The sequence below is a fragment of the Panicum virgatum genome, chromosome 1K (genome assembly GCF_016808335.1).
Source record: "Panicum virgatum strain AP13 chromosome 1K, P.virgatum_v5, whole genome shotgun sequence".
NCBI lineage: Eukaryota > Viridiplantae > Streptophyta > Magnoliopsida > Poales > Poaceae > Panicum > Panicum virgatum.
In genome coordinates this window covers 49375197-49396252 of record NC_053136.1, presented here as the reverse complement: position 1 = coordinate 49396252, position 21056 = coordinate 49375197, and the positions used below count along the sequence as shown (strand labels likewise).

General features: G+C 46.9%; 2 protein-coding genes across 6 annotated transcripts; one reads left to right on the top strand and one right to left on the bottom strand.

Moving 5' to 3' along the window:
• Positions 1 to 6357: 6357 nt before the first annotated feature.
• On the top strand, positions 6358 to 14601 carry LOC120640223 (enhancer of mRNA-decapping protein 4-like). Of its 5 annotated transcripts, XM_039916097.1 has the most exons (15): positions 6413 to 7214; positions 7922 to 7971; positions 8145 to 8301; positions 8383 to 8601; positions 9237 to 9365; positions 9980 to 10520; positions 10596 to 11043; positions 11074 to 11503; positions 12186 to 12221; positions 12346 to 12705; positions 12779 to 12898; positions 13085 to 13255; positions 13377 to 13535; positions 13726 to 13851; positions 13952 to 14601. In XM_039916097.1, exons 1-15 carry the CDS (start codon positions 6483 to 6485, stop codon positions 14258 to 14260), a joined length of 3987 nt encoding a protein of 1328 aa, XP_039772031.1. In that variant the 5' UTR covers positions 6413 to 6482; the 3' UTR covers positions 14261 to 14601. The 5 variants fall into 5 exon arrangements, with proteins under 5 accessions (XP_039772037.1, XP_039772031.1, XP_039772025.1 ...); XM_039916091.1 differs by having other exon boundaries at positions 6414 to 7214; positions 10596 to 11503; positions 12186 to 12212; XM_039916085.1 differs by having other exon boundaries at positions 6414 to 7214; positions 10596 to 11503.
• Positions 14602 to 15228: 627 nt separating this feature from the next.
• LOC120640213 (KH domain-containing protein At5g56140-like) lies at positions 15229 to 20545 on the bottom strand. Its single transcript, XM_039916072.1, has 7 exons — positions 20250 to 20545; positions 19689 to 19774; positions 17520 to 17668; positions 16604 to 16708; positions 16411 to 16527; positions 15920 to 16063; positions 15229 to 15815 (listed from the first exon to the last, which is right to left on the bottom strand). The coding sequence occupies exons 1-7, from the start codon at positions 20357 to 20359 to the stop codon at positions 15666 to 15668; spliced, it is 861 nt and encodes a 286-aa protein (XP_039772006.1). The 5' UTR covers positions 20360 to 20545; the 3' UTR covers positions 15229 to 15665.
• Positions 20546 to 21056: the final 511 nt, after the last annotated feature.

Below are 21056 nucleotides of genomic sequence, written 5' to 3'. Positions count from 1 at the left end.
CACGGCAGCGGCGCCTACTGTGTGTCGCCACTGCGACACCTCAGAGCCGGCGCGGCGGCGCACAGCGGAGGCACCGCCGGGCGCTGTCGCCATCCATCGACTCAAGGTTTTCTCTCAAGCAACAGCCACGCTTCCTCTGCGGTGGCATGGTGTCGGCTCAAGGCTTTCTCTCAACATGGAGACTGGAGCCAACGGCCATCCCGGAGGAAGTTGGCCGTGTCGTCGTGTCGTCTCCGGAACCACCCAAGGTGCTTGGTGCTGCTGCAGACAGGACCCCGCCACCAGGCGCGGGGGCCCCTGGTGCTAGCACCAAGGACAAGCCGGCGAACGACCGCCCTTCTCCACGCCCCGTGCTCGTCCATACGAGCACCCGTTCTCCTGCTGCGCCAGGGCGGAAAACTAGGTTCTGCCGCAGCAAGCGGCAGGCGGGCTGGCTCCCGGTGGCAGACGGCGATGGCAGGGGGCCTCTCCCATTCAAAGCCAAAGAATTTGTCTCATGCTACCTAAGCATATGACAGCTCTTAGGCAAGGAGTGGACCCCCGAGCTCCCGAGGTGATGCTAGATGATGCAGTTCAGGCACATCCAGGGCGCCTTCACCTCCGACGACTATGAAGAATCCAGGAGTAGCGGTACAACTTCCAATCAGAGAAGGACATGCTGTATGGGATGCAGCCGAAAGGTACTCTTAAGATAAGACTAAGAAAATTCCTCCTTTGTAATAACGTGGCGCCTACGTGTGAGTCCAGAGCGGTCAAGGTCCGACCTTGTAAACCCGACCTCTGGCCCTATCACACAAACAGGCAAAAAACGGTCCGGAGCGGTAGAGGTCCGACCTCGTAATCCCGACCTCTGATGTATACCATGACAACCACAATAATAAAGGGGATTTTCTTTCTCAGTTTTATCTAGGCTCCACCTTGATTACATTTATTCGCCTTGGTTTAACTATTCTTTCCTCTTAAGCGGAATCTTCCTTTTATTGCTGACAATCCAAGTTAAGTTGCTGGCTTGTGGCTAGGTGGGGACACCCCTTCTAGCTGGAAGGCAGTTCGGACCCCTAAGAACCTGCTCTGGAGAAGTAGTACTTGTATCCTGGGGTAGAAAAGCTCCGCGTAGCTTAGCCTGGTAATGTACCCTAAGTTTACGTACTTCACTACCCTGTTACAAGTACTCTAGTATCCGAGACTGCTGTCTTTAGAGGTCCCGGGCTCCCTTCTAGTATAAGGCTTGGTTTCTCGCACCTTACTATGAGGACCAGTGACATATTTCATCGGATTGTCGGCAACGTCTCAAGTCCACTCCGATGGCCCGCTCCGGCGGAGACCGCTCGCCACGGTCGACTCAAGTCCACTCCGGTGGCCCGCTCCGGCGGAGACCGCTCGCCACGGTCGACTCAAGTCCACTCCGGTGGCCCGCTCCGGCGGAGACCGCTCGCCACGGTCGACAAAAGCCGGGTCCGGGAAGTGGTGCTTGCTCCCTGAGCGATCCGAGGTCTGTGTAGCCGCTTAGCTTGGTTCCGCACCCTAAGCCTACACCTTCGTCGCCCTGTGGAGAGTGCTCTAGTACCTGAACCTGGCAACCGGTGTACCGGCCTCAGGGGTCCGGAGCGCCCGCTCTCTGCATGAGCACACCGACGCAATCAAGTTTGCGTGGAAACACATCACGATAGTAGGCCCCACCCGCGGGTTCGTACCTCTCCCGAGGTGGGCCCGGGGGCCACTGTCGGTACCCCAGGACTGGGGTACCCCCTCTTGCTGTGTCTAGGCAAGAGCCTTGTGGTTATCCTTGACTACGTCCAAACAGCCGAACCCCTGCAGTCCGGAGTCCTGTTCACCCAACAACGGTCCCGGACCCGTCCCCCGGCTGGGAAAGGTCTGGGAGCACCACGTGTTTCGGGAGAAGCAGGCGCTCAGCCCGAACAGCCGGGGGCTCCGGACCTCCCATGGAGGTCCGGACCCCCGCGGAGTCCCGGACCCCCCATGGGGTCCCGGACCCTCTGTATAGTAACCGGACCCCTCACTAAGGGAAGGAATCGACACCCCGCCCCGGGGAGGTCCGGAGCTGCCACGTGTCTGCAGGCACAGACACGTATATATGGCCACTTGGTCTCCATACTAAAGGTTCACCTACCACTGCATTCATTGCGGTAGGTGGACGTCCGCATTGATATAGCAGAAGCCGAGGCGAGTCTTTGACCAGGGGACACTATAGATCGCATATTACCAAGACGTGTAGTGGAGCCGCTGGCGCTGCCCACGCCGCGCCTGTCAGTCTGCCATGACAGATGGACACGACGGCTCGGTTTCACCCATTATGACGCCTACGTAATAGCCTCAACAGGCCACGCCGCAAGCTATGTTTCCCCAACGGGCACCTTGCTGACGGGATAAAAGAAGACATCCCTGAGTCAGAGCGCTAGCAGGGCATGGAAGCATATCGGAGAAAAGATTCACAACTACTGTAACCATTTAAGTACTCTGCGCAGTATGCTGTACAGTCACGTTGGACCCACTTGTCGGGGCCTCAACGACCAATGTATCCGCACCCCTTGATCTATAAAAGGGGGACGCCCGCTAGAAGAAAACTCAGGCTGGAAAAAGGCCAAGGCCGGGCAGAGGATAGGTTCATATACAACCAAGAACAATACTTCTCCCAGTGGACGTAGGGTATTACGCTCCGGCGGCCCGAACCACTCTAGATCGTGTGTTCATGTGTGCTTGCCTCAGTGCTAAATTAGACTAACCGCCTAGTACTTCCCCGAGTTCTCCCTCACTGGGAATAGACGTGTGCGCTCCGCCACCCGGCTGTGGGTACCCTAAAAATCCCACGACAATCTTGTTGACGCATGCATCGTCCGTCTTACAGGTCCAACCCGCCTCCGTCCTGCTTAATTACACGCCTAACCATGATGTTCTTTTGAGGAGGCTGGAGTTCTCAACCGATAAAGACTGATCTGCTTTGATCAGTGCTGATGGAGGAAAGGGAAAGCTAATTCATCAGCCGTTCTTTATGAATCCTATCACGCTAGTCGTCACTGCCGATGATGTCGCCAACACCAAAACAGCCTATGGGCGCTTGAGCGAGCGGGCGAATGGGGAGGCCTGAAGAAGATAAGCCAATCATATTGTCGTGGTGCTGCAAACCACAGCCGGGTGGCGGATGGCACCCGCCCTAGCCCCCAGGGGGTGTGTACTCGGGGGTTAGCTGGTCTTAGATCGATCTCACTCAAGAACACGATGAACACAGCAGGATTTAGAGTGGTTCGGGCCGCCGGAGCGTAATACCCTATGTCCACTGTGTGTTGTATTGCCTTCCCACGAGAGTGAGAAGGTTGCAAGAGCTTGAGTCTGTCTGGAGCCGTGTTCTAGCGGGTATGCTCTCCCTTTTATATGTCCAAGGGGAGCACGTACACTGAGCGGGGCCCCGACATGTGGACCCGGCGATGTATTATAAACTACACTTTGGCCTTCAATGCCTTAGATCCGGAGATCTTGTCGTCGGCTTCCGTGCGTAGCTTCTGACCAGGGATGGTTTTGAGTTGTCCTGTCAGAGTAGAGTCTAGCCTCTGCAGCCGAGCGTCGAGGTCATGATGAAGCGCCGAACTACTGACCCAGTCCACTATAGCAGCGTGCACTGTTGCTCCAGTCAGTAGCTGGTCATCATGACTCGTCGCCCATGGGCGCGGCGCTGCGTCTTTAGTGCTTGCCTTGGTAACTGACGAGCCGCCTCGGTAACTGGCGATCCACAGTGTGGACTGACAAAAGCTGCCCCGTGCCCAGCGGCAGCAGAGCCTGCCTCAACCACTCGCACTTAATGCGGGTGGGTGAGGGAGCTTCCAGCGGAAGGTTTGCGCCCGCGCCCGCGTCTGCGTGACACGTGGCGGCTCCGGACCCCTCCCGAGCAGCTAGCTGAGCCGAGAGCTCACGGGGGGTCCGGATAGGCACGTGGAGGTCTCGGACGCATCTGCGGGAGTTCGGATGGCACGTGGAGGTCCCGGACCCACCTGCAGGGGTCCGGGCCCGCGGCCACAGGTGCTGAGCATTTCCACCTCTGGGACACGTGGTGACACCGGACCCGTCCCCGAACGGAAAGCGGGTCCGGGACCGTTGGTCCGGTGAGATGGAGTCGGAACCCAGGAGTCCGGCTGCTCAACTCCTTAGGGCGTAGTTAGGATAACTACGCGAGTCTTGGCACAGTAGGAGTGGGTACCCCAGTTGTAGGGTACCGACACATATGGCCGGGGGGAAACCGGGAAAGGGACCATCCATCAGAATGACCACCATGCTGAAATTGGATGGGACTTTTTCACTGTGTTCGGCAAGTCTTGTAGTCTCCAACGCTACAGTAATTTCCTCTCACACCACTCCAGCCACCCGTTCCAGCTCCAGCCAGTCCAACAGTATTTTTCTCTCACACCATTCCAGCTTCAGCCTCCAGCTCCAGCCTGCCGAACGCAGTGTTTGACTTCCGGGATGAAAGCCGATCCACCCTGGCACCAGACAAACGAGCATGGCAAGTTCCTTCTATTATCGTGCGGTCTGGGCCACAGAGACTCGGACCTCTCCTTTCAGGATGCGAAAAACCGATGGATCATGGATCCATGGGCGGCAACGTTCTTGCTGAAATGGCCGCGCCCCGTGTCACCGCGTCAGAGATTGGCGCGCTTGCATCTGGAAGCTCGGAGCTGCTATTGGCCTACTGCTACTACCCAGTTACACTTACACCATGAGAACCGTCTTCCTCCGGCGGACGAAAGGCGAGGCGCGTCCCGATCCTTTGTTCCGGATCGCCACTCGCCGGATGGGAACAAGACCAGATCAGGGAGACAGCCGTTGGCCCGACCCCTGTGTGAGCCCCTGAACCTGGCTGCTGCTGGTACGCGCTCGGCAGGCGAGGCCGGAATGCCGGATCGTGTGGCGGCTTCCGGAGGCATGCCGCATGCCGCATGCCGCATGCCGCATGCCGCGCACGTGTTGCCGTACCGCCCCACCTCGCGCCGCGCCGCCATCTGCGAGCGAGCGTCCCCGCCGGCGCCCGAGCGGATCGACGGCCACGGCGACCCTGCCTGGAGCGCCCGGGCCCATCCACGCCGTCCGATGAGGCCTCGCCATAGTTAAAGGAGCGCGCGGAGCGCCCGCTTGACCCAAGCAAATCTACGCGACAGACGTTTCTTTCTCTATACCCTGGAGATCAGAAAACAATATCTAGGCCGTGTTTGGTTGCCTCCCGTAAATTTTTTGAAAAGACATCTTTCTATATTTGAATTACTAAATATAGACTAATCACAAAAATAATTACAGAACTCGTCTGTAAATTGCGAGACGAATATAATGAGCCTAATTAATCCGTCATTAGATATTGTTCACTGTAGCATTACTGTAGCAATTTAGCATCTAATTACAGCCTAACTAGGTTCATTAGATTCATCTCGCCATTTACAGACAGCAATCGCAATCCGTTTTTTATTTTGTCTAGATTTAAGTCTCCATGCAGATGCCGGAAAAAAATTTGGAATTTAGAATTTTGCAACCAAACATGGCCCTACTTGGAAAGGTGACGAGGATTGCAGCTCGCCCCTCGAGTGACCTGCTAATTCGGTCAAGGTACAAAGTGGAGGCTGTCAATGCGACAGATTGGTACTACGTACTCTCAAAAGACATTGTTTGACGTCCTTTTCATGTCTCTTCAATAAAGCAAATGCCTTAGAAGCTGAATTTCTCCTTTTATCTTCGGTATTGTGATACGCTGCGATATTGTACCACGAGTGAAATTATTTTACAGTAGAAATGTAGATGTTGTGTATTTACTGACTTGCTACTTTCCCAATTCACCGATGTAAAAAAAAGGGTTAACCTTCCCTTTTTAGTTCAATTTCATCACGCCAGAAACTTATGTTTTCCTTTTAATACTCCGTAGATTGTTCAAACTAAATTATCCAATCATTTTGATTGATCACCTCATCATCTTACCAGTGTGAGTTAACCCTTATTTTCTTTTCATATCACCACATGAAGAAATTTAATTAATCTTTCTTCTCTCCATAGGTCCTAGTAGAGATAGAGTTTCCTGCAAAATTTGTATTTTCAACGTCATTTTGTTGCTAGTATTATACTACTAGAATTAGTAGGCTCAAGTTTCGTTACTTCAAAGCAAGTGATTTTTTTGACGGTCCTAAGCAAGTGATTTGACCTTGGGATCTGTTTGGAACATGAAAAATCCTCATCTACAGGCGATTCATTTCCAAAATTCGGTTCTAACTTCTAAAAGTAGTTTGTACTTGTAGAGTAAAAAGATTATGCATTCAGCCCTAAAAAAACTGTAAGCCCGTTGTTGCGTTAAAGGACAACAGTGGGGGCAAACTCGAAAAGTCAAGCACCACCTCCACCTCGACTTGCCCTTCCACGCACCTCCGCTTCGTCCTCCTTTCCCCAGTTCAGATCTACTCCACTGCCACCTCCTCCCTCCCTCCGTGCCGCCTCCCATGGCGTCTCCCACAGGAAACCCTAACCCCAATCCACCATTCGAGCTGGGGAAGCTCTTCAGGCCGCCGAACCCCATGCCCACCGCCACCGCGGCCCCTATCTTCCCCGGCGCCGCCGGAGGCCCCGCAGGCCCGCCGCCGCCGTCCGGCCCCTACTCCTACCCTCCGGTGACCCCGCCCTTCCACCGCGGACCCTACCTGCACTACCCGCAGGACCCCCACGCCATGGCCCGCCCCGTCGTCTCCTTCCCCATGCCAAACCCAAACCTCAACCCCAACCCGAGCGCAAACCCCAACGCCGCCGTCCCGGACCCCAACCCCGGCGTGCGCCTCATGCAACTGCTCGGAAACTCCGGGCCAACCCAACTCGAGACCGCTGTCTCCATGCCCCCGCCGACGTCGGAGTTCACGCAGCCGCAGCCGCTCCCGGCGATGCCGTCCGCGCCACCGGCGAGGATGCTGAGCAGCACCAGCAGCAAGGTGCCCAGGGGGCGGTTGCTTGGCGGTGGGGAACGAGCGGTGCACGATATTGACTCGAGGCTGCCTGGGGAGTCGCATCCACCACAGCTGGAGGTGACACCGATCACCAAATACACGTCGGATCCGGGGCTCGTGCTGGGCAGGCAGATCGCGGTGAACCGAACGTACATCGTGTATGGGCTCAAGCTCGGGAACATCCGTGTGCTGAACATCAACACCGCCCTCCGCTCACTCCTTCGAGGCCACACACAGGTTAAGAGACACATTCATTGGCTAGTTTAGTGTAGAAATGTTTAGATGGACTACTGGCTAGTGGGCTTTTCTGATGTATATGCATGATCCGACTGAGCTGACTTGGCTCTGTGGTGAAAACTTGAAGAGAAGGGTATTGTTTTGCCATGAGATAGAATCACATATACTTTATAATTCAACACATTCGATCTTTCCTTTTATCCTCCACCTTGCTCAGCTGTATTTGCTGTATAGGGTTTCACATAGAAATTGTCAGTGTTTGTTTTGATTCTCTATTTTTGTTCATGATGGCACCATGAGATTGAGAAACTAACCGTTAGCTGCAGACTTAAAGAGAGGCCAGATATGTTTTTATTTGTGGGTCAGCTTGTTGTAATAATGCTGTAATGATTTTGTTTTATGAGAATACTTTGTCCGATAAAAAGTGCATGCTTGTTTTTTTTTTTCTGTCCTAGTATTTGTCATGCACTCTAACTCATCCACAGAAATCTTTTGTTAAAAACATAGCTTATGTGATGTGTGATATGTCTTGCAATTCTAAGAGCTGAAAGATGAAGTATTGGTTTTGCATATCAGTTTGTTAGTTTTGCTATATGGTTAGGTGCCCCTCTTTTTTTCTTGCGGATTCATGAATCTTTTTTTACTCAGCATGCGGCTGCATTTGTTTGATATATATATATCCTTTTGCCTTTCTGTTTTTGCTGCAGAGGGTGACGGACATGGCTTTCTTTGCTGAGGATGTCCATCGTTTGGCAAGGTACTAATAACAAATGATGGGATATTCAGTTACCATCGCACAAATAAGTGATCTTTGTACTACCCCTGCTGGGTTATTACCCTGTTCTTTAGTATTGCGTTTAGGAATTTATCTGGTTGTTTCCATACATTTTCAGTAGAGGCTATGTCCTAATTTGCTTCGATCTTCTGTAGCGCGAGCGTAGATGGGCGGATATATGTGTGGAGGATTGATGAGGGGCCTGATGAGGAAAATAAACCACAAATAACTGGAAAGATTGAAATTGCCATCCAAATTGTAGGCGATGTTGAAGCTTACCATCCAAGGATATGTTGGCACTCACATAAGCAAGTAAAGCCTTTTACGTCACACTTAACCTTTGAAGTTCTTTTTGCATATTGATCTACAAAGTGACTTACACCTATCCTGCAGGAGATTCTGTTTGTTGGAATTGGAAACTGTGTGTTGAGAATAGACACAACTAAAGTGGGAAAAGGAAGAGACTTTGCTGTGGAAGAACCTGTTAAATGTCATCTTGAGAAACTTATTGATGGTGTTCGCTTAGTTGGTAAGCATGACGGTGATGTGACAGATTTGTCCATTTCTCAATGGATGAGTACCCGCTTGGCCTCAGGATCGAAGGATGGCACGGTTTGTATTAAATCATCCTACTTTCATCATAAGATACTTCACAAAACTGCACTCTGTTGAAGTGTGTCCTTAAACTTTTCAAGCACTGTATCTGTTTCAAGCTCAGATGTGAATTTTTGTAGCTCTCTAGTTCGATATGTTGGAATCTAAATGCCTGTTTTGTGTGACATGGGTATCTTCCAAATACTGACTAAAACAGTACGGTCTACCATAACATATTCTCCAATACATGAATAGTACAATAGGATTCCCGTAACATTTTTTTTTACTTGTTCATTTTCGTACCTTGGTTCTATTCAGATGGAAGAACTTCACTTCCACTTGGAAAGGCAGAACACAGTACATTATTAGGAAAATTATGAAAACACTATCATTTTGTTTTTGATATGTAACTGTGGACCGTATAGCCCTTGGTACACCAGTAAATCAACTTTGCAGAAAACTGCCTGCTGCTATCAGGTTATTGGTAGCAATTCACTGTAAACAGTGCCAGCTGCTGGCTTATATCATTAACAAAGATGTCAACAATTTTATGTTTGGTAGTCAAAATTCTCTCTTTGAGGAACAATGTTATCAAGAGAAGTGGAATGCATCAGACCTGGCCCTGTTATGATGTATATTGTTTCTGTTTGCAGGTAAAGATCTGGGATGATCGCAAACCAGTTCCTTTGTCCATTCTGACGCCACATGACGGTCAGGCTGTTTACTCAGTCGCTTTTCTTACAGCACCTGAGCGGCCAAATCATATAAATCTAATTACAGCGGTACGTGGTCATATGTTGTTTGCGAGTGTGGATGAACGGCCAGACCACCCAAGTTCAAGTCCTCGTTGAGGAAAATTTGGGAGTCCTTTTTCTTTTTTTAATATATAAAAGCTAAATAGTAGGCTGGTCTAGTGTTTTTTTTTGTAGCCATATGTGTGAACTTAAATTTTGTTAATCTTTATTCTGCTGGCTTATTCTTTTAAGCTTGTGATCTTTTGTGGCTTGTTTTTTTTTTTTTTTGCTGGCACGCTATGTTTAGCCAACATTATTGCACCCAATCCATATAGACATATGGCAACCAAAGATGCTAAGTTGTATTTCTTGTTTTGATTAAAAGGTTGCCTCGTAGCAGTGTAGTACTTGATTCAAATAAAAATAAACCCTGACTGCCTAATATTACTATAAACCTAAGACTGCTCAGTGTTGTACAATTTATGAAATGCTTGGCACATTGGAGAAAATGTTTATCCTTGGTGTTCCTTTTTAGTTAAGACAAACCATTGTTGCAATTATGCTCTTGGAATATTTGATGAAGAAAAGCTTTTTTTGTGCTGTGTGTTTTAAGGTCATATCTTCACTATACATCACATGCTACTTTTTTGTTGATGGCGCAGGGTCCTCTGAACCGAGAAATTAAAATTTGGGCTTCTACTAATGAAGATGGTTGGTTGTTGCCAAGCGATTCTGAGAGTTGGAACTGTACGCAGACCTTGGAACTTATTAGTTCTCTGGAGCCTAGAGTGGAGGAGGCATTTTTTAACCAGGTTGCAGTGCTACCTCAAGCGAGTCTGATTTTGCTTGCAAATGCTAAAAAGAATGCTATTTATGCTGTACATGTTGAGTATGGACCATATCCTGCCTCTACTCGCTTGGACTATATAGCAGATTTCACAGTTGCAATGCCTATTTTAAGCCTCACTGGGACACATGAAAGCCAACCTGATGGTGAACAAGTTGTTCAAGTCTATTGTGTCCAAACAATGGCCATTCAGCAATACGGATTAGAGTTATCACTCTGTTCGCCTCCTACAGCTGATACTATTGGGTTTGGAAGAGATCCAGCTATTTCCCGTGTTTATGAGGCACCTCCGGAAGTGGCAGGAACAGAGTCGTCTACAACGACGACTAAACCACCGGCTGTTGACCAGTCTGCAGGTATTGCAGCTACATATTCTCCTATAGTTGCTTCAGTTAATTCAGAAGTAGTTATTTCTTGTTATTTATCTGCAGAGTTTGATCCAAAACCATCAGCTCCACCGCTTGCATACTCTGAAGGTGATGGTTCTGTGCATCTCCCATCTGCACCTCTTGCATCAAAGACGGAGGTTCCCGTATCAGGAGCAGCACCTGGAACTCGTGATATAGATCAATCAGCTTTTGACTATACAACAAACAGGAACATGGAGCGTGATGCTTTGAAAAGGCAAGATACGCCCATGCCCATGAGAAAGGATGTCTTGGGAAAGGGTGAGCTAAGAGATGGTCACAGTGATGTTGCAATGCTTCCAAATCCCCGTTTGATGTTTCAGGTTGGAGGGAATGCTACACACTTGGTTACTCCATCTGAAATTATATCGGGCACTCTCTCATCTACTGAAAACAATGATGCCTCTAAATCTGATGGAGGAAAAATTCAAGATGTTTCCAGTAGAAGCTCTCGGATTGCAGAAGTGGAACCAAAACATATTGATGAGAGTAAGCCAGATCAAAATTCAGGACTTGAAACTGTCAAGGAAACTCAAATTGTTTGTGAGAATATGGAGAAAACTCGTTCTTTGGAGCAAACTGTTGAGATGATCAGTGAGCGCTCAGTGACAACTGACAAGTACAGTGTGGAAGAATCAGAGTTGCCATCTGATAAGCCGACGTTGGACCATACTGGCGTTGCTAATGAAAATGTGATTAAAAAGTCTGTGGAAATGCCAGAGAAAAGTGATTACTCCTCTGCTTCCGGGGAGCAATCATCTTCGTATACAAAGGAGGAGAAAGTTTTGCACCCTCAAACATCTGGTTCTGGCCAGCCATCTCCTCCTGTTAGTGCTTTCAACTCAACTGAGTCACATGAGCCTTTGAGCTCCGCATATCCTCCTATCAGCTCCTTCCCAGAAGTTGCTGCCACCCAAGGGATGCTGCAACAGGTGATCACACCTTAATTTTTTAATCATACATGTGCTATGCATTGCCCTTAGTGAAAAACACATCATCTGTATGTTACAATTTCATCTGTTTCGCATTACACATATTGCTAGACAGTTTAGTGTGATGTTACATTTATTGTAGTTGCATCTTTCGATTTGTCAAGGTAGGCTCATGCATATTTCTTACAGAAGAAAAATAATTCTGTTCATGTTTATGAGGCCTTAATTTTTTGTAGACATACATTGCCAATTTCAGAAGTTAATCCTAGACCTTACTCAGCCTTGCTGAGATGATGGCATTTATAAATGTTTTGACATGCCTTCCTGGCTTTCGTACAATTTGCAAATAAATAAATTTCACTATGGTGAACTCCAAATTGCTCTAATCCTATACAAGTACATTGAAATTATATGAATATGAAGTACATTGAAGTTGTATGAATACATGCTTGTGTGAGCAGCCTTTTGCTAGAACAACAGTTTATTGAATCACGTGTGTTCTGGGCCATTCTATCCATAAGCCAACCTCGAAACCTGAGCTAGACTTGATTCAGTACATAATTAACTTTTTTTATAAGCTTTCAAAATTAGCAAAATATTTTTCTTGTTTTTAGGAAGAAAGAATTTAGAATTTTACTTGTGATGTCACTTGGTTAATTTTGTAATAGGCTATCTTTTCCAGGAGTACCGATGGACTGGAGAATTCCCGGTTAACATGGTTTTCTGTTTCACCTAAATGTTACACTGCTTTTTTATTATCAAACACGTAAATGTTAACGATGTGATAACACTATATGATTGAGTTTTTTTTTGTTTATTTACTGTGCTTGTATGTCTTCCAGCTCATAGGGATGCAGAAGGACGTGGAAAAGCAATTGAGTACTTTGATTCCTGCCTCAGTGGCAAAGGAAAGCAAAAAACTCGAGACATCATTAGGGCGCAGCATGGAGAAATCTATCAAGGCTCACATTGACGCCTTTTGGGTTCGTCTCCAGGAAGAAAACACTAAGCGTGAAAAGGCTGACAGAGAACGAATGCAGCAATTGGTTACTCTCATTACAAACTCGATAAACAAGGACATTCCTGCTAATCTGGAGAAGTCACTTAAGAAAGAGATCTCGTCACTTGGGCCTGTTGTTGCTCGAGCAATTACCCCTATTATTGAGAAGTGCCTAGCCTCTGCGGTTTCTGATTCAGTTCAGGTTAGTTAATTTCCTGCTGTATTTGTTATGTTGAAGTTGGTCATGCTTCCTCTCATTGGTCATTTGTTTCTAGAAAGGGGTGGGTGACAAGGTGTGCAATCAGCTGGATAAATCTATTAGTGGGAAACTTGAAGCTACACTTGCCAGGCAAATCCAAATGCAGTTCCATACATCTGTAAAACAGGCTCTTCAGGTATGGATCCTTGTTGGTTTCCTTCTATAGATGATTGTCAAGCGGCACATTATTCCCCTTCTAACATGGCAGGCTTGATCTGTTTGCTAGACATAATCAGTTTCAGGAGATATGATATTTGATGTTTAATGCCTTTTGTTTTAGCGATTCTACATTTACTGATTGGTCATAAATCAATGCATGCAGGATGCTTTGCGCACTAGCTTTGAATCATTGCTTGTTCCAGCATTTGAACAATCATGCAAGACAATGTTTGAGCAAGTAGATGGTGCATTTCAGAAAGGAATGTCTGAGCACACAGTTGCTATTCAGCAGCAAGTTGAGACAGCACATACTCCATTAGCGTTAACATTAAAGGTATGTTTTGACACTGCTTTTGATATACTTGCATATCAAATAATGGGTAGCAAGAAGTTGGACACTCATTTCTTCCCAGCCATCTACTAAGAAATGATTGCTATTTTTTTCAATCTCCCAGGAGACCATCAATTCTGCATCATCAATCACCCAGAGTTTTTCGTCAGAGTTACTTGATGGCCAGCGCAAGCTATTGGCACTTGTTGCTTCTGGGAACGTCAAGGCACATAATACCAATTCTTTGCAACCCGTTAATGGTCCTATGGGTGGCCCCCAAGAGGTAAATGCAGACAATTTTCTCCTTCAGTAACACTGCTGATTACAATTTGCTTATCCATTTCATTTCACAATTCGTTAACATGCCTGTAGGTTGTGGTAATGATATTCTTTTTATTCCATTTATAATTAGGATATGAAGAATGAAATAACAAGCATACATTTAAATCCTTACCTTCCTTGCTCCCTGACAGGTTGAGGCTCCATTAGATCCGATGAAAGAGCTGGGCAGGCTGATATCTGAACGCAAGTTTGACGAGGCATTTACAATGGCCCTACAAAGGAGTGATGTTTCCATAGTATCGTGGCTATGCTCTCAGGTATCTTCCTCCCAGAGTTGATCAGCTAAGATCCACCCTACTTGATCCTTATTAGGACAACCTTGTTTTGGCTCTGTGATAGTTATACCCTCTTGTACAGGTTGATTTGCGTGCATTATTGGCAATGGTCCCACTCCCACTTAACCAGGGGGTTCTCTTGGCCCTACTGCAGCAGCTAGCAGTTGACATAAACAACGAGACATCACGAAAAGTTCAATGGATGACAGATGTTGCCATGGCAATCAATCCAGCAGACCCGATGATTGCGGTGCATGTGCGACCCATCTTTGAGCAAGTCTACAGTCAGTTGGCCCACCAGCGGGCACTCCCCACGACGAGCACATCAGATGGCACCAGCATCCGCGTGATAATGCATGTAATTAACTCGGTTCTGCTTAGCTATAAGTGATACTACCATTGGTGGCTGTACAACTGTGGGAAATAGGCCTATTCTATGTATAGAGAAATTTTGAAACGGAAAGGGAACCCACAGCCCACGGGTTGATGCTGTGACAATGTGGCCGAGGACACTTGCAAGACGGTGGAGGCATCCTCCCCGGGTGTAAACTAAGCTTGAGTAACTCTTGAATTTGCACTATTGTAGTATTTCGGTGTCCTCGAATTGTCTAGATCATGTTCCCTCGTCTTGTGGTCAGTCGAAGTCCGGGACGGCTTGAGGCCCGTAGCAGGTGTTTGTGGTGGTTGATTCCCACAAAATTTTGGAAGATAATGGAGAATTGTTTGAGGCAACTAGTTCTGTTTCGATATTTATCTCATGTTGGTGCTTTTGATGGGTTAATTTCCTTGGTTCTGTTTTGCTCGCGGAGGCTGACGGTCCGAGCATCCACGAAGTCACCGAGGCCTTTTTTTTTTGAAGTCACCGAGGCCGTGACCACGAGATGCCCCTTGCGCCGGCCAGAATTCAGCATGTCCTCTAAACGTAACGCGCCGTTCGACCCGAAGTAGGCAAGCTACGGACGAAGGCTGTGTTCAGTGCCCATGGTGCGGATTGTGGATTTGCTGTGCAAACTAGCGAGCGTCACTTTGGACCGGATCAGCATTACAACATGAGGATGTTACCGGAAACTGTGGTATACAAGCCGTCAAAATTAACTGATATCGACACAGCTGCCTTGGTTATTCCGGGTCAGCAGCAGAATCGAAATTAACGATGGAGATCATAACAAATTAGAATTCTGAACAAATTTGACAAGCCAACATCAAAATGCTTATCTCGCTGAGTTACGCACACGAATTACAGCATCAATCCCAAACAGCATCCTTAAATCAGTCTTCGAAAGACAAATAAATACAAGCACGGTCCCAGCTGCCTTGGTTATTCTGGATCAGCAGCAGAATCCAAATTAACGATGGAGATCGTAGAAAATTAGAATTCTGAACAAATTTCACAAGCCAACATCAATATGCTTATGTCACGAGTTACAGCACCACATCAATCCCAAACAGCATCCTTAAATCAGTCTTCGAAAGACAAATAAATACAAGCACGGTCAGAGCTTTTCAAAGCTCCATTCACCAGTTCACTGCTCCAAATGAGCAGTACACAAACCACATCGCTACAAAACCCTGCACAACCCAATGTATAGTGCATCAACACCCTATGTCGCCATAACCAAAGCTCCCCGGTAGCAGGAAATACAACTCCAGATATATGTATTTATCAGGTACGGGCCGCCCAATGCTGGTGGCGTGAGACCGTATTGGGCCGATAGCCAGCAAGGCAACCCCATATTCGTACTCAGGATTGGTCTCGGAACAGATGATTTGGTTATCCCTTCATGATTTTTGCACCTTTACCCCCTCGTCTTGGCTCTCTTCATTCCAAGACTGTTGTGGAAAGGGGAAGCCGAACCGGACCTCGGCATTCCTTCTTCGCGGAGGGTGCCATTGAGCATCGCAAGCTCCCGCAGCTGCTGCTTCTTGAAGAAGTCCTGGGATTCATCCTGCATAGGAACAAACAAGAACTGTTAACATTGGTTCTTCAAGATGGACTAAAAGAGAACTGCTTTAAAGAGTTTAAAAAGGATATAAGGTGATGACGACATACCACAGGCTTCAGCAGATCTTCAAGGATCTCACGGGCTTGCATCAGGCGTGCATCAATAATTTCCACAGGCAGCTCTGCCTCAACCAATATATGAAGGGGTTCATTCAGATGTTCATATCCTGGCTTCCCTCGCATCATTTCCTCCTGCAAAACAATTGTATAAGTGACCTCAGTTCCATAACACAAAACAAACAGATGTACACATGCATAAAGGTATCCAGTATGCTTAAGGATTGATGATCATGCTTGGTTCGAGTTCCAGCCAGGAAGTGGATTTTGGAGAACCACCAGGTGGTATTGGTTTTCATATCAATACATAAACTGGAAGAAACATATAAGGAAACAATTTTAAAAGCAAAGACTTAAATAGCCAGTTAGCAGGGTTGGTCTGGCTTTGAATGACATAACTCAAGTTTATAACAATATATATACTCCAAATTTCCAAGTCCATCTATTTACCAAGATTAAGAGGCACTGATCTGGATATTTACCCGAGCTGGATCTTTAATGCTGCCCCGGCCCCTTATTAGCACGCGGCAGTCTGTATTTGCCTCCACTCGCTTCAAGGAATTTCCTCTAGGGCCAAGGATGCGACCAACGAAATTGTACTATGAAAATAAACATAGAATAATGATGAGGATATAGCAACTCAAGAGTATACAACTAAAGAAATAGCATACTTACTGTTGGATATTTGTCTACAGGTATATCGACCTTCATTGTTTTCTTGACAATCAGTCCAGAGGAGCTGCCTTGGGAACCTCCAAACCAGCTATAAGCTGGTGAACTCTGCAATGGTCACAAGCTGATTATATTAAAAGTTCATAACCTCTCTCCTCACTCAAAAAGCACTGGAAATGAGACAAAGATGACAGGCAACAGAATTCAAGCCAAAGAAAAAACCATTGTGAGAAGCGTACAATTTATAAGGGTCCATAAATTTATAGGATTATGCTGAAAAGTGAGGATAAATCTATTCTTGAGCACATGGGTTCTATTTTAGCTGTCATGTTGTTAAAGTAAGGTTCAAAACATAGCAGCGATATATTCCATCTGTTCCATAATGGAGGGTAAATTTGACTTTAAATAAAACTAAAAGAGAATGACATGCCTTTTGGAACGGAGGGAGTATTTATGACCAACAGGCATAGCTCTGCTGCAATTTCCTTGATACCCATAACCAATAATCTAAATATGACACCAATAATCTAAATATGATTTCAAGCACAGCTATCAGCATGGAAACACATAATGGCTAGAAATCTGGTTAGACCAATCAGCAGATTCTGATGTCAGGATGGCCACTGACTATAAATATGGCCTTAGTTTTCAACATATGGAGCCAAATCAGTAAAATTAGTGTCAGCATGTTATCCAAACTCCATCTTATAGAACATAGAAAAAGAATTTAATGGCATCTTGGAACCCACTGCCTGAAAGGGATTAGTATAGTTAGCGAGTTAGCAAAAGGGTCAAGCAGTACGAAGAATGTAAGCACTCAAGGTTAAGTCAAAATCAGTTAGAGAAAACCTGATCTAATCTTTCAAAATGGTAAATTAGGCATGAAGAGTAAGTCATGTTAAATGGTCAGTATCCATACTTCTGATTGAAACGCTGATGTCCACCCGTTCATGTCAGTAGCTGCTCCATTTGAATATAATCCTCCCGTTGTTAGTGGACTACCATGTTCAAGGCCACTTTGATTTAAAAGGGACGCATTCTCCAATAGTGTGGAAACACGTAAAATTTCTGCTCCAACATTGCAATTACAAGAACAAGATGTAGAAAAAGTTAGCAGTTAGAATTAGTGATCAGTAAATGCAGTTAGATTAGTGATTAGTAAATGCAGTTAGAATTAGTAATCAGTAAATGCAGTTAGATAGATTAGTAAATGCATATAACCGGGCGTTGTTAGTGTTAAATCACTAAACTGAAAAGAGCTTCTTTCTCTCTTTACAAAGGCAACTTGTGAACTCATAACAGAGTCAACTTGTATTATTTAAAACGTTGATGTTGACAAATATGCAAATTATAGTAAGCAACTAATATGGCAATCTGACAGTACCAAAAGAAAAAGCAGAAGGAAAACTTAGTACGACAAAAACTCATCGAAAACAAAAACAAGCAGATATGAAAAGCACCTAAAGAAAACACAGCAAAATAAGAGTTTGTATAGCAGTATAGGATAAATAATCTAGTTTGTATAGGATAGATAATCTGCCCAATTCATGAGAGGAATCAATTTCTCAGGCTCACTCTCTGCAGAACATCCTACTCATATATTGTTTATACTGAACAGCAATAACGGGGCATACTTCTTTCTATCTATCAAAATCACACACCGTCAAATTGATGTGGGTCTTAAATATGCTAATCAGAAGCATGTATGTTATTTGCCCCAGTAGGCACAATAACAATTGCTTATTATTGCACCATCTAGATCTCTCAACTTCGCGCTGCCTATCCCGAAATGTGAATCACGTACATTCATATTTACAAAGCAAATCACAATTCTACCAAACTATTGTTATCTTCCATTGATCATATTCTAGCATGATCACAAACATTCACTACTGCATAGCCAATGCTTAAAACTCCCATACAATGTGGAAACTGGGAAAGGAAATTTCTAGTTAGCTTAAACCTTGCTTATTTTGTGAGGAGGATTCAAAGCAGAGGCGGGGCTGACTGATCTTGTGACTAGGGACACTCAATGGGTTTGCTTCTTGACTGGGCTCGATCACATATTCACATAAAAAAGAGATTGCAGTCATGACTGGGTTTGCTTATTTTCTTTGTAAAGCTGGTATCCCAGCTGGGAAGAGGCCTTTGATACAAAAGGTCAAAGGGAAACTGTGCCAAGACTAGGGCCATGGTCTTAGTGGCCCTAGTTGGAAATCCACCACTGATTTGAATCCAGGACCTTGAGGACACAAGTGAAGAGACTCTACTGCAACACCAGGGCCACCCTTCAAATTTTCACTACCGCACAGAAACAAAATAATCTACTGCAAAAAAGAAAAAGAAAATCAAGATCATCTCTAGAAATGTTGTAGACACTCTCAAAGGCACTACGGTGTGGTTTCATTGCTGTAGGTTCTAATAACCTCAAGAGAACTGGTACCCATCCAACAGCTCCTGGGTGAACTTGCCATAGGAACTTATGGCAACAAATAGCAACAACAGAGAAATGACGGTCCCTAAATTACCACTAAATAGTACAGGCATTGACAGACGACAAAACAAATTCAGACAGATTAAGCAGCATCTTCAGAAGGCATCTTATAAAAACAATTCTTTAAAGCACACCAAATGAATTATTTTTTAATAGGATCAAAGGTAAGCGTAATTCAGAATGCATAGACCAATGTTACCAAAGCCATTGCTTACCAAAGCCATTGCTTTGGGGCCAATTTACAATAATCAATAAGGCAATCATTTAGAACAATGAGGCCAATTCTGAAGTGATAAAGGAAAAAAGTTGCAAGGTAGCAAAGGTGTAGGAGGGGGTGGGGCGTTGGATTCACACAATGACCACTAAATACTGCAACTGTATGGAGTAGGGATTAGCTATATGGCTGAACAATTTCCAAGCAACAATAACTGATTTTGTGGTAAATCTAGCTAGAAGAAGCAAATAAAGAGGTGGAGAATCAACACAAGCAGCATTTTACAGCAATAGTCAAAGATTCCTACATCATGACAGAATATTCTGCATGCTTGGCAGCAGTGGCAACTGCATCGCAGTTGAAATGGCATGAGATCTGACCTTGATTTAGCAGCCGTACACTATGCGGGATCACTGGGATGAAGGGGCCAAGCTTGTGCCTCTCCGCGAGCAGTTCGGCAAGGTACCTACAGAAGGATCGCAGCATGCTCATCAGTCATCACTCATCCCGAGTGGTACAGCATGGCATTCTTACAAACAGAATAGCATGACAATCCAGAAAGATCCCCAAAATCCCGCTAACGTACACATGGAAGAGGAGCATAACTGGATCACAAACTCAAGCAAGCAAGCAAACATTGAGCTTAGCGACTGCCGACTGGCTTATACTTCAAAAAATCGAGTAAAAGTACGGCGAGAAGCAACTTTGACCAAAAAACCGGAGATCTCAACGTGGCGAATCAGATCCGATGACGAAAGGCCATAAACCTCGTCATCGTGCTACACCTGATTCAAACCGCAAAAACCTCCGATGATCCCCAGGACACACGAAAATCACCCCCCCCCCCCCCCAATCATGTCCTCCCGGGAACGATCGGAGCCGACACGAAGCAGGGAAGCAGGAGAAGCGGGTGGGGGACCGAAGTGCGCTGCCTAGCTTACTTCTCCTGCTCGGCGACGGCGGCGGAGGGAGACCGGAGTCCGCCGATGCGTGGGGAGTGCGGGGTGGTGGACGGCGAGGGCGAGTAGGCCATGTACCGCCCCGACGACATCTCTCCTGCTGCAGCCGCCGCTGCCCTCCCTCCCACGGCGAGATCTCGGCGGCGCGGCGCGGCGCGGGACTGTCGAGGCGTCGGGGCGCGCGCCCGCTCGAGCTGGCCTGGCAGGTGGCGGCGGCGGCGGCTGGGGGGAGGAGAGGGGGGGGGGAGTGGGAGGGCGAGAGGAGGAGGGCTTTTATGGGGGTGGAGTAGTGGTAGGCGCGCCGCGCCGCGCCGCGGTAACTAGTGAGGCGAGTGAATAGTGGCCGGCGCGTGGGAGGCGAGGCGAGGCGAGCGTGGACGGAGGTTGCGGGCGGCGCCCGGTCTCCCGGTGGTGGTTGGTAAATTTGCCGGGAGACTCGGGGAAGGAGTGCAGGAAATCTGGCAGCTCATCAGTGGTACGGATCGGACGAGGCGGCGCCGCGTCCGCGCCGTCAGATCCGCATCCTACGGCCTCGTATCGAGCACGCCAGAGTAATAATCTCTGTAACCGGTTAATTACGACGGTCGCCAAGTATTCTCCGATCAGAATAATTGTCTACCGCCGATGGAGGAGGTAGATGGGAAAGATTGCCATCACCACACCACAGCGTAGCTCTAGCTCCCCCCTCGAGCAGTTTGCTATCGCCCCTTGCGTGTTTCTCTCTCGCCAATGCGATGAAACGTGTAGGTCGAAGGCAAAGGTGTGGTGAGAGGGGAGGACAAGCCAGTA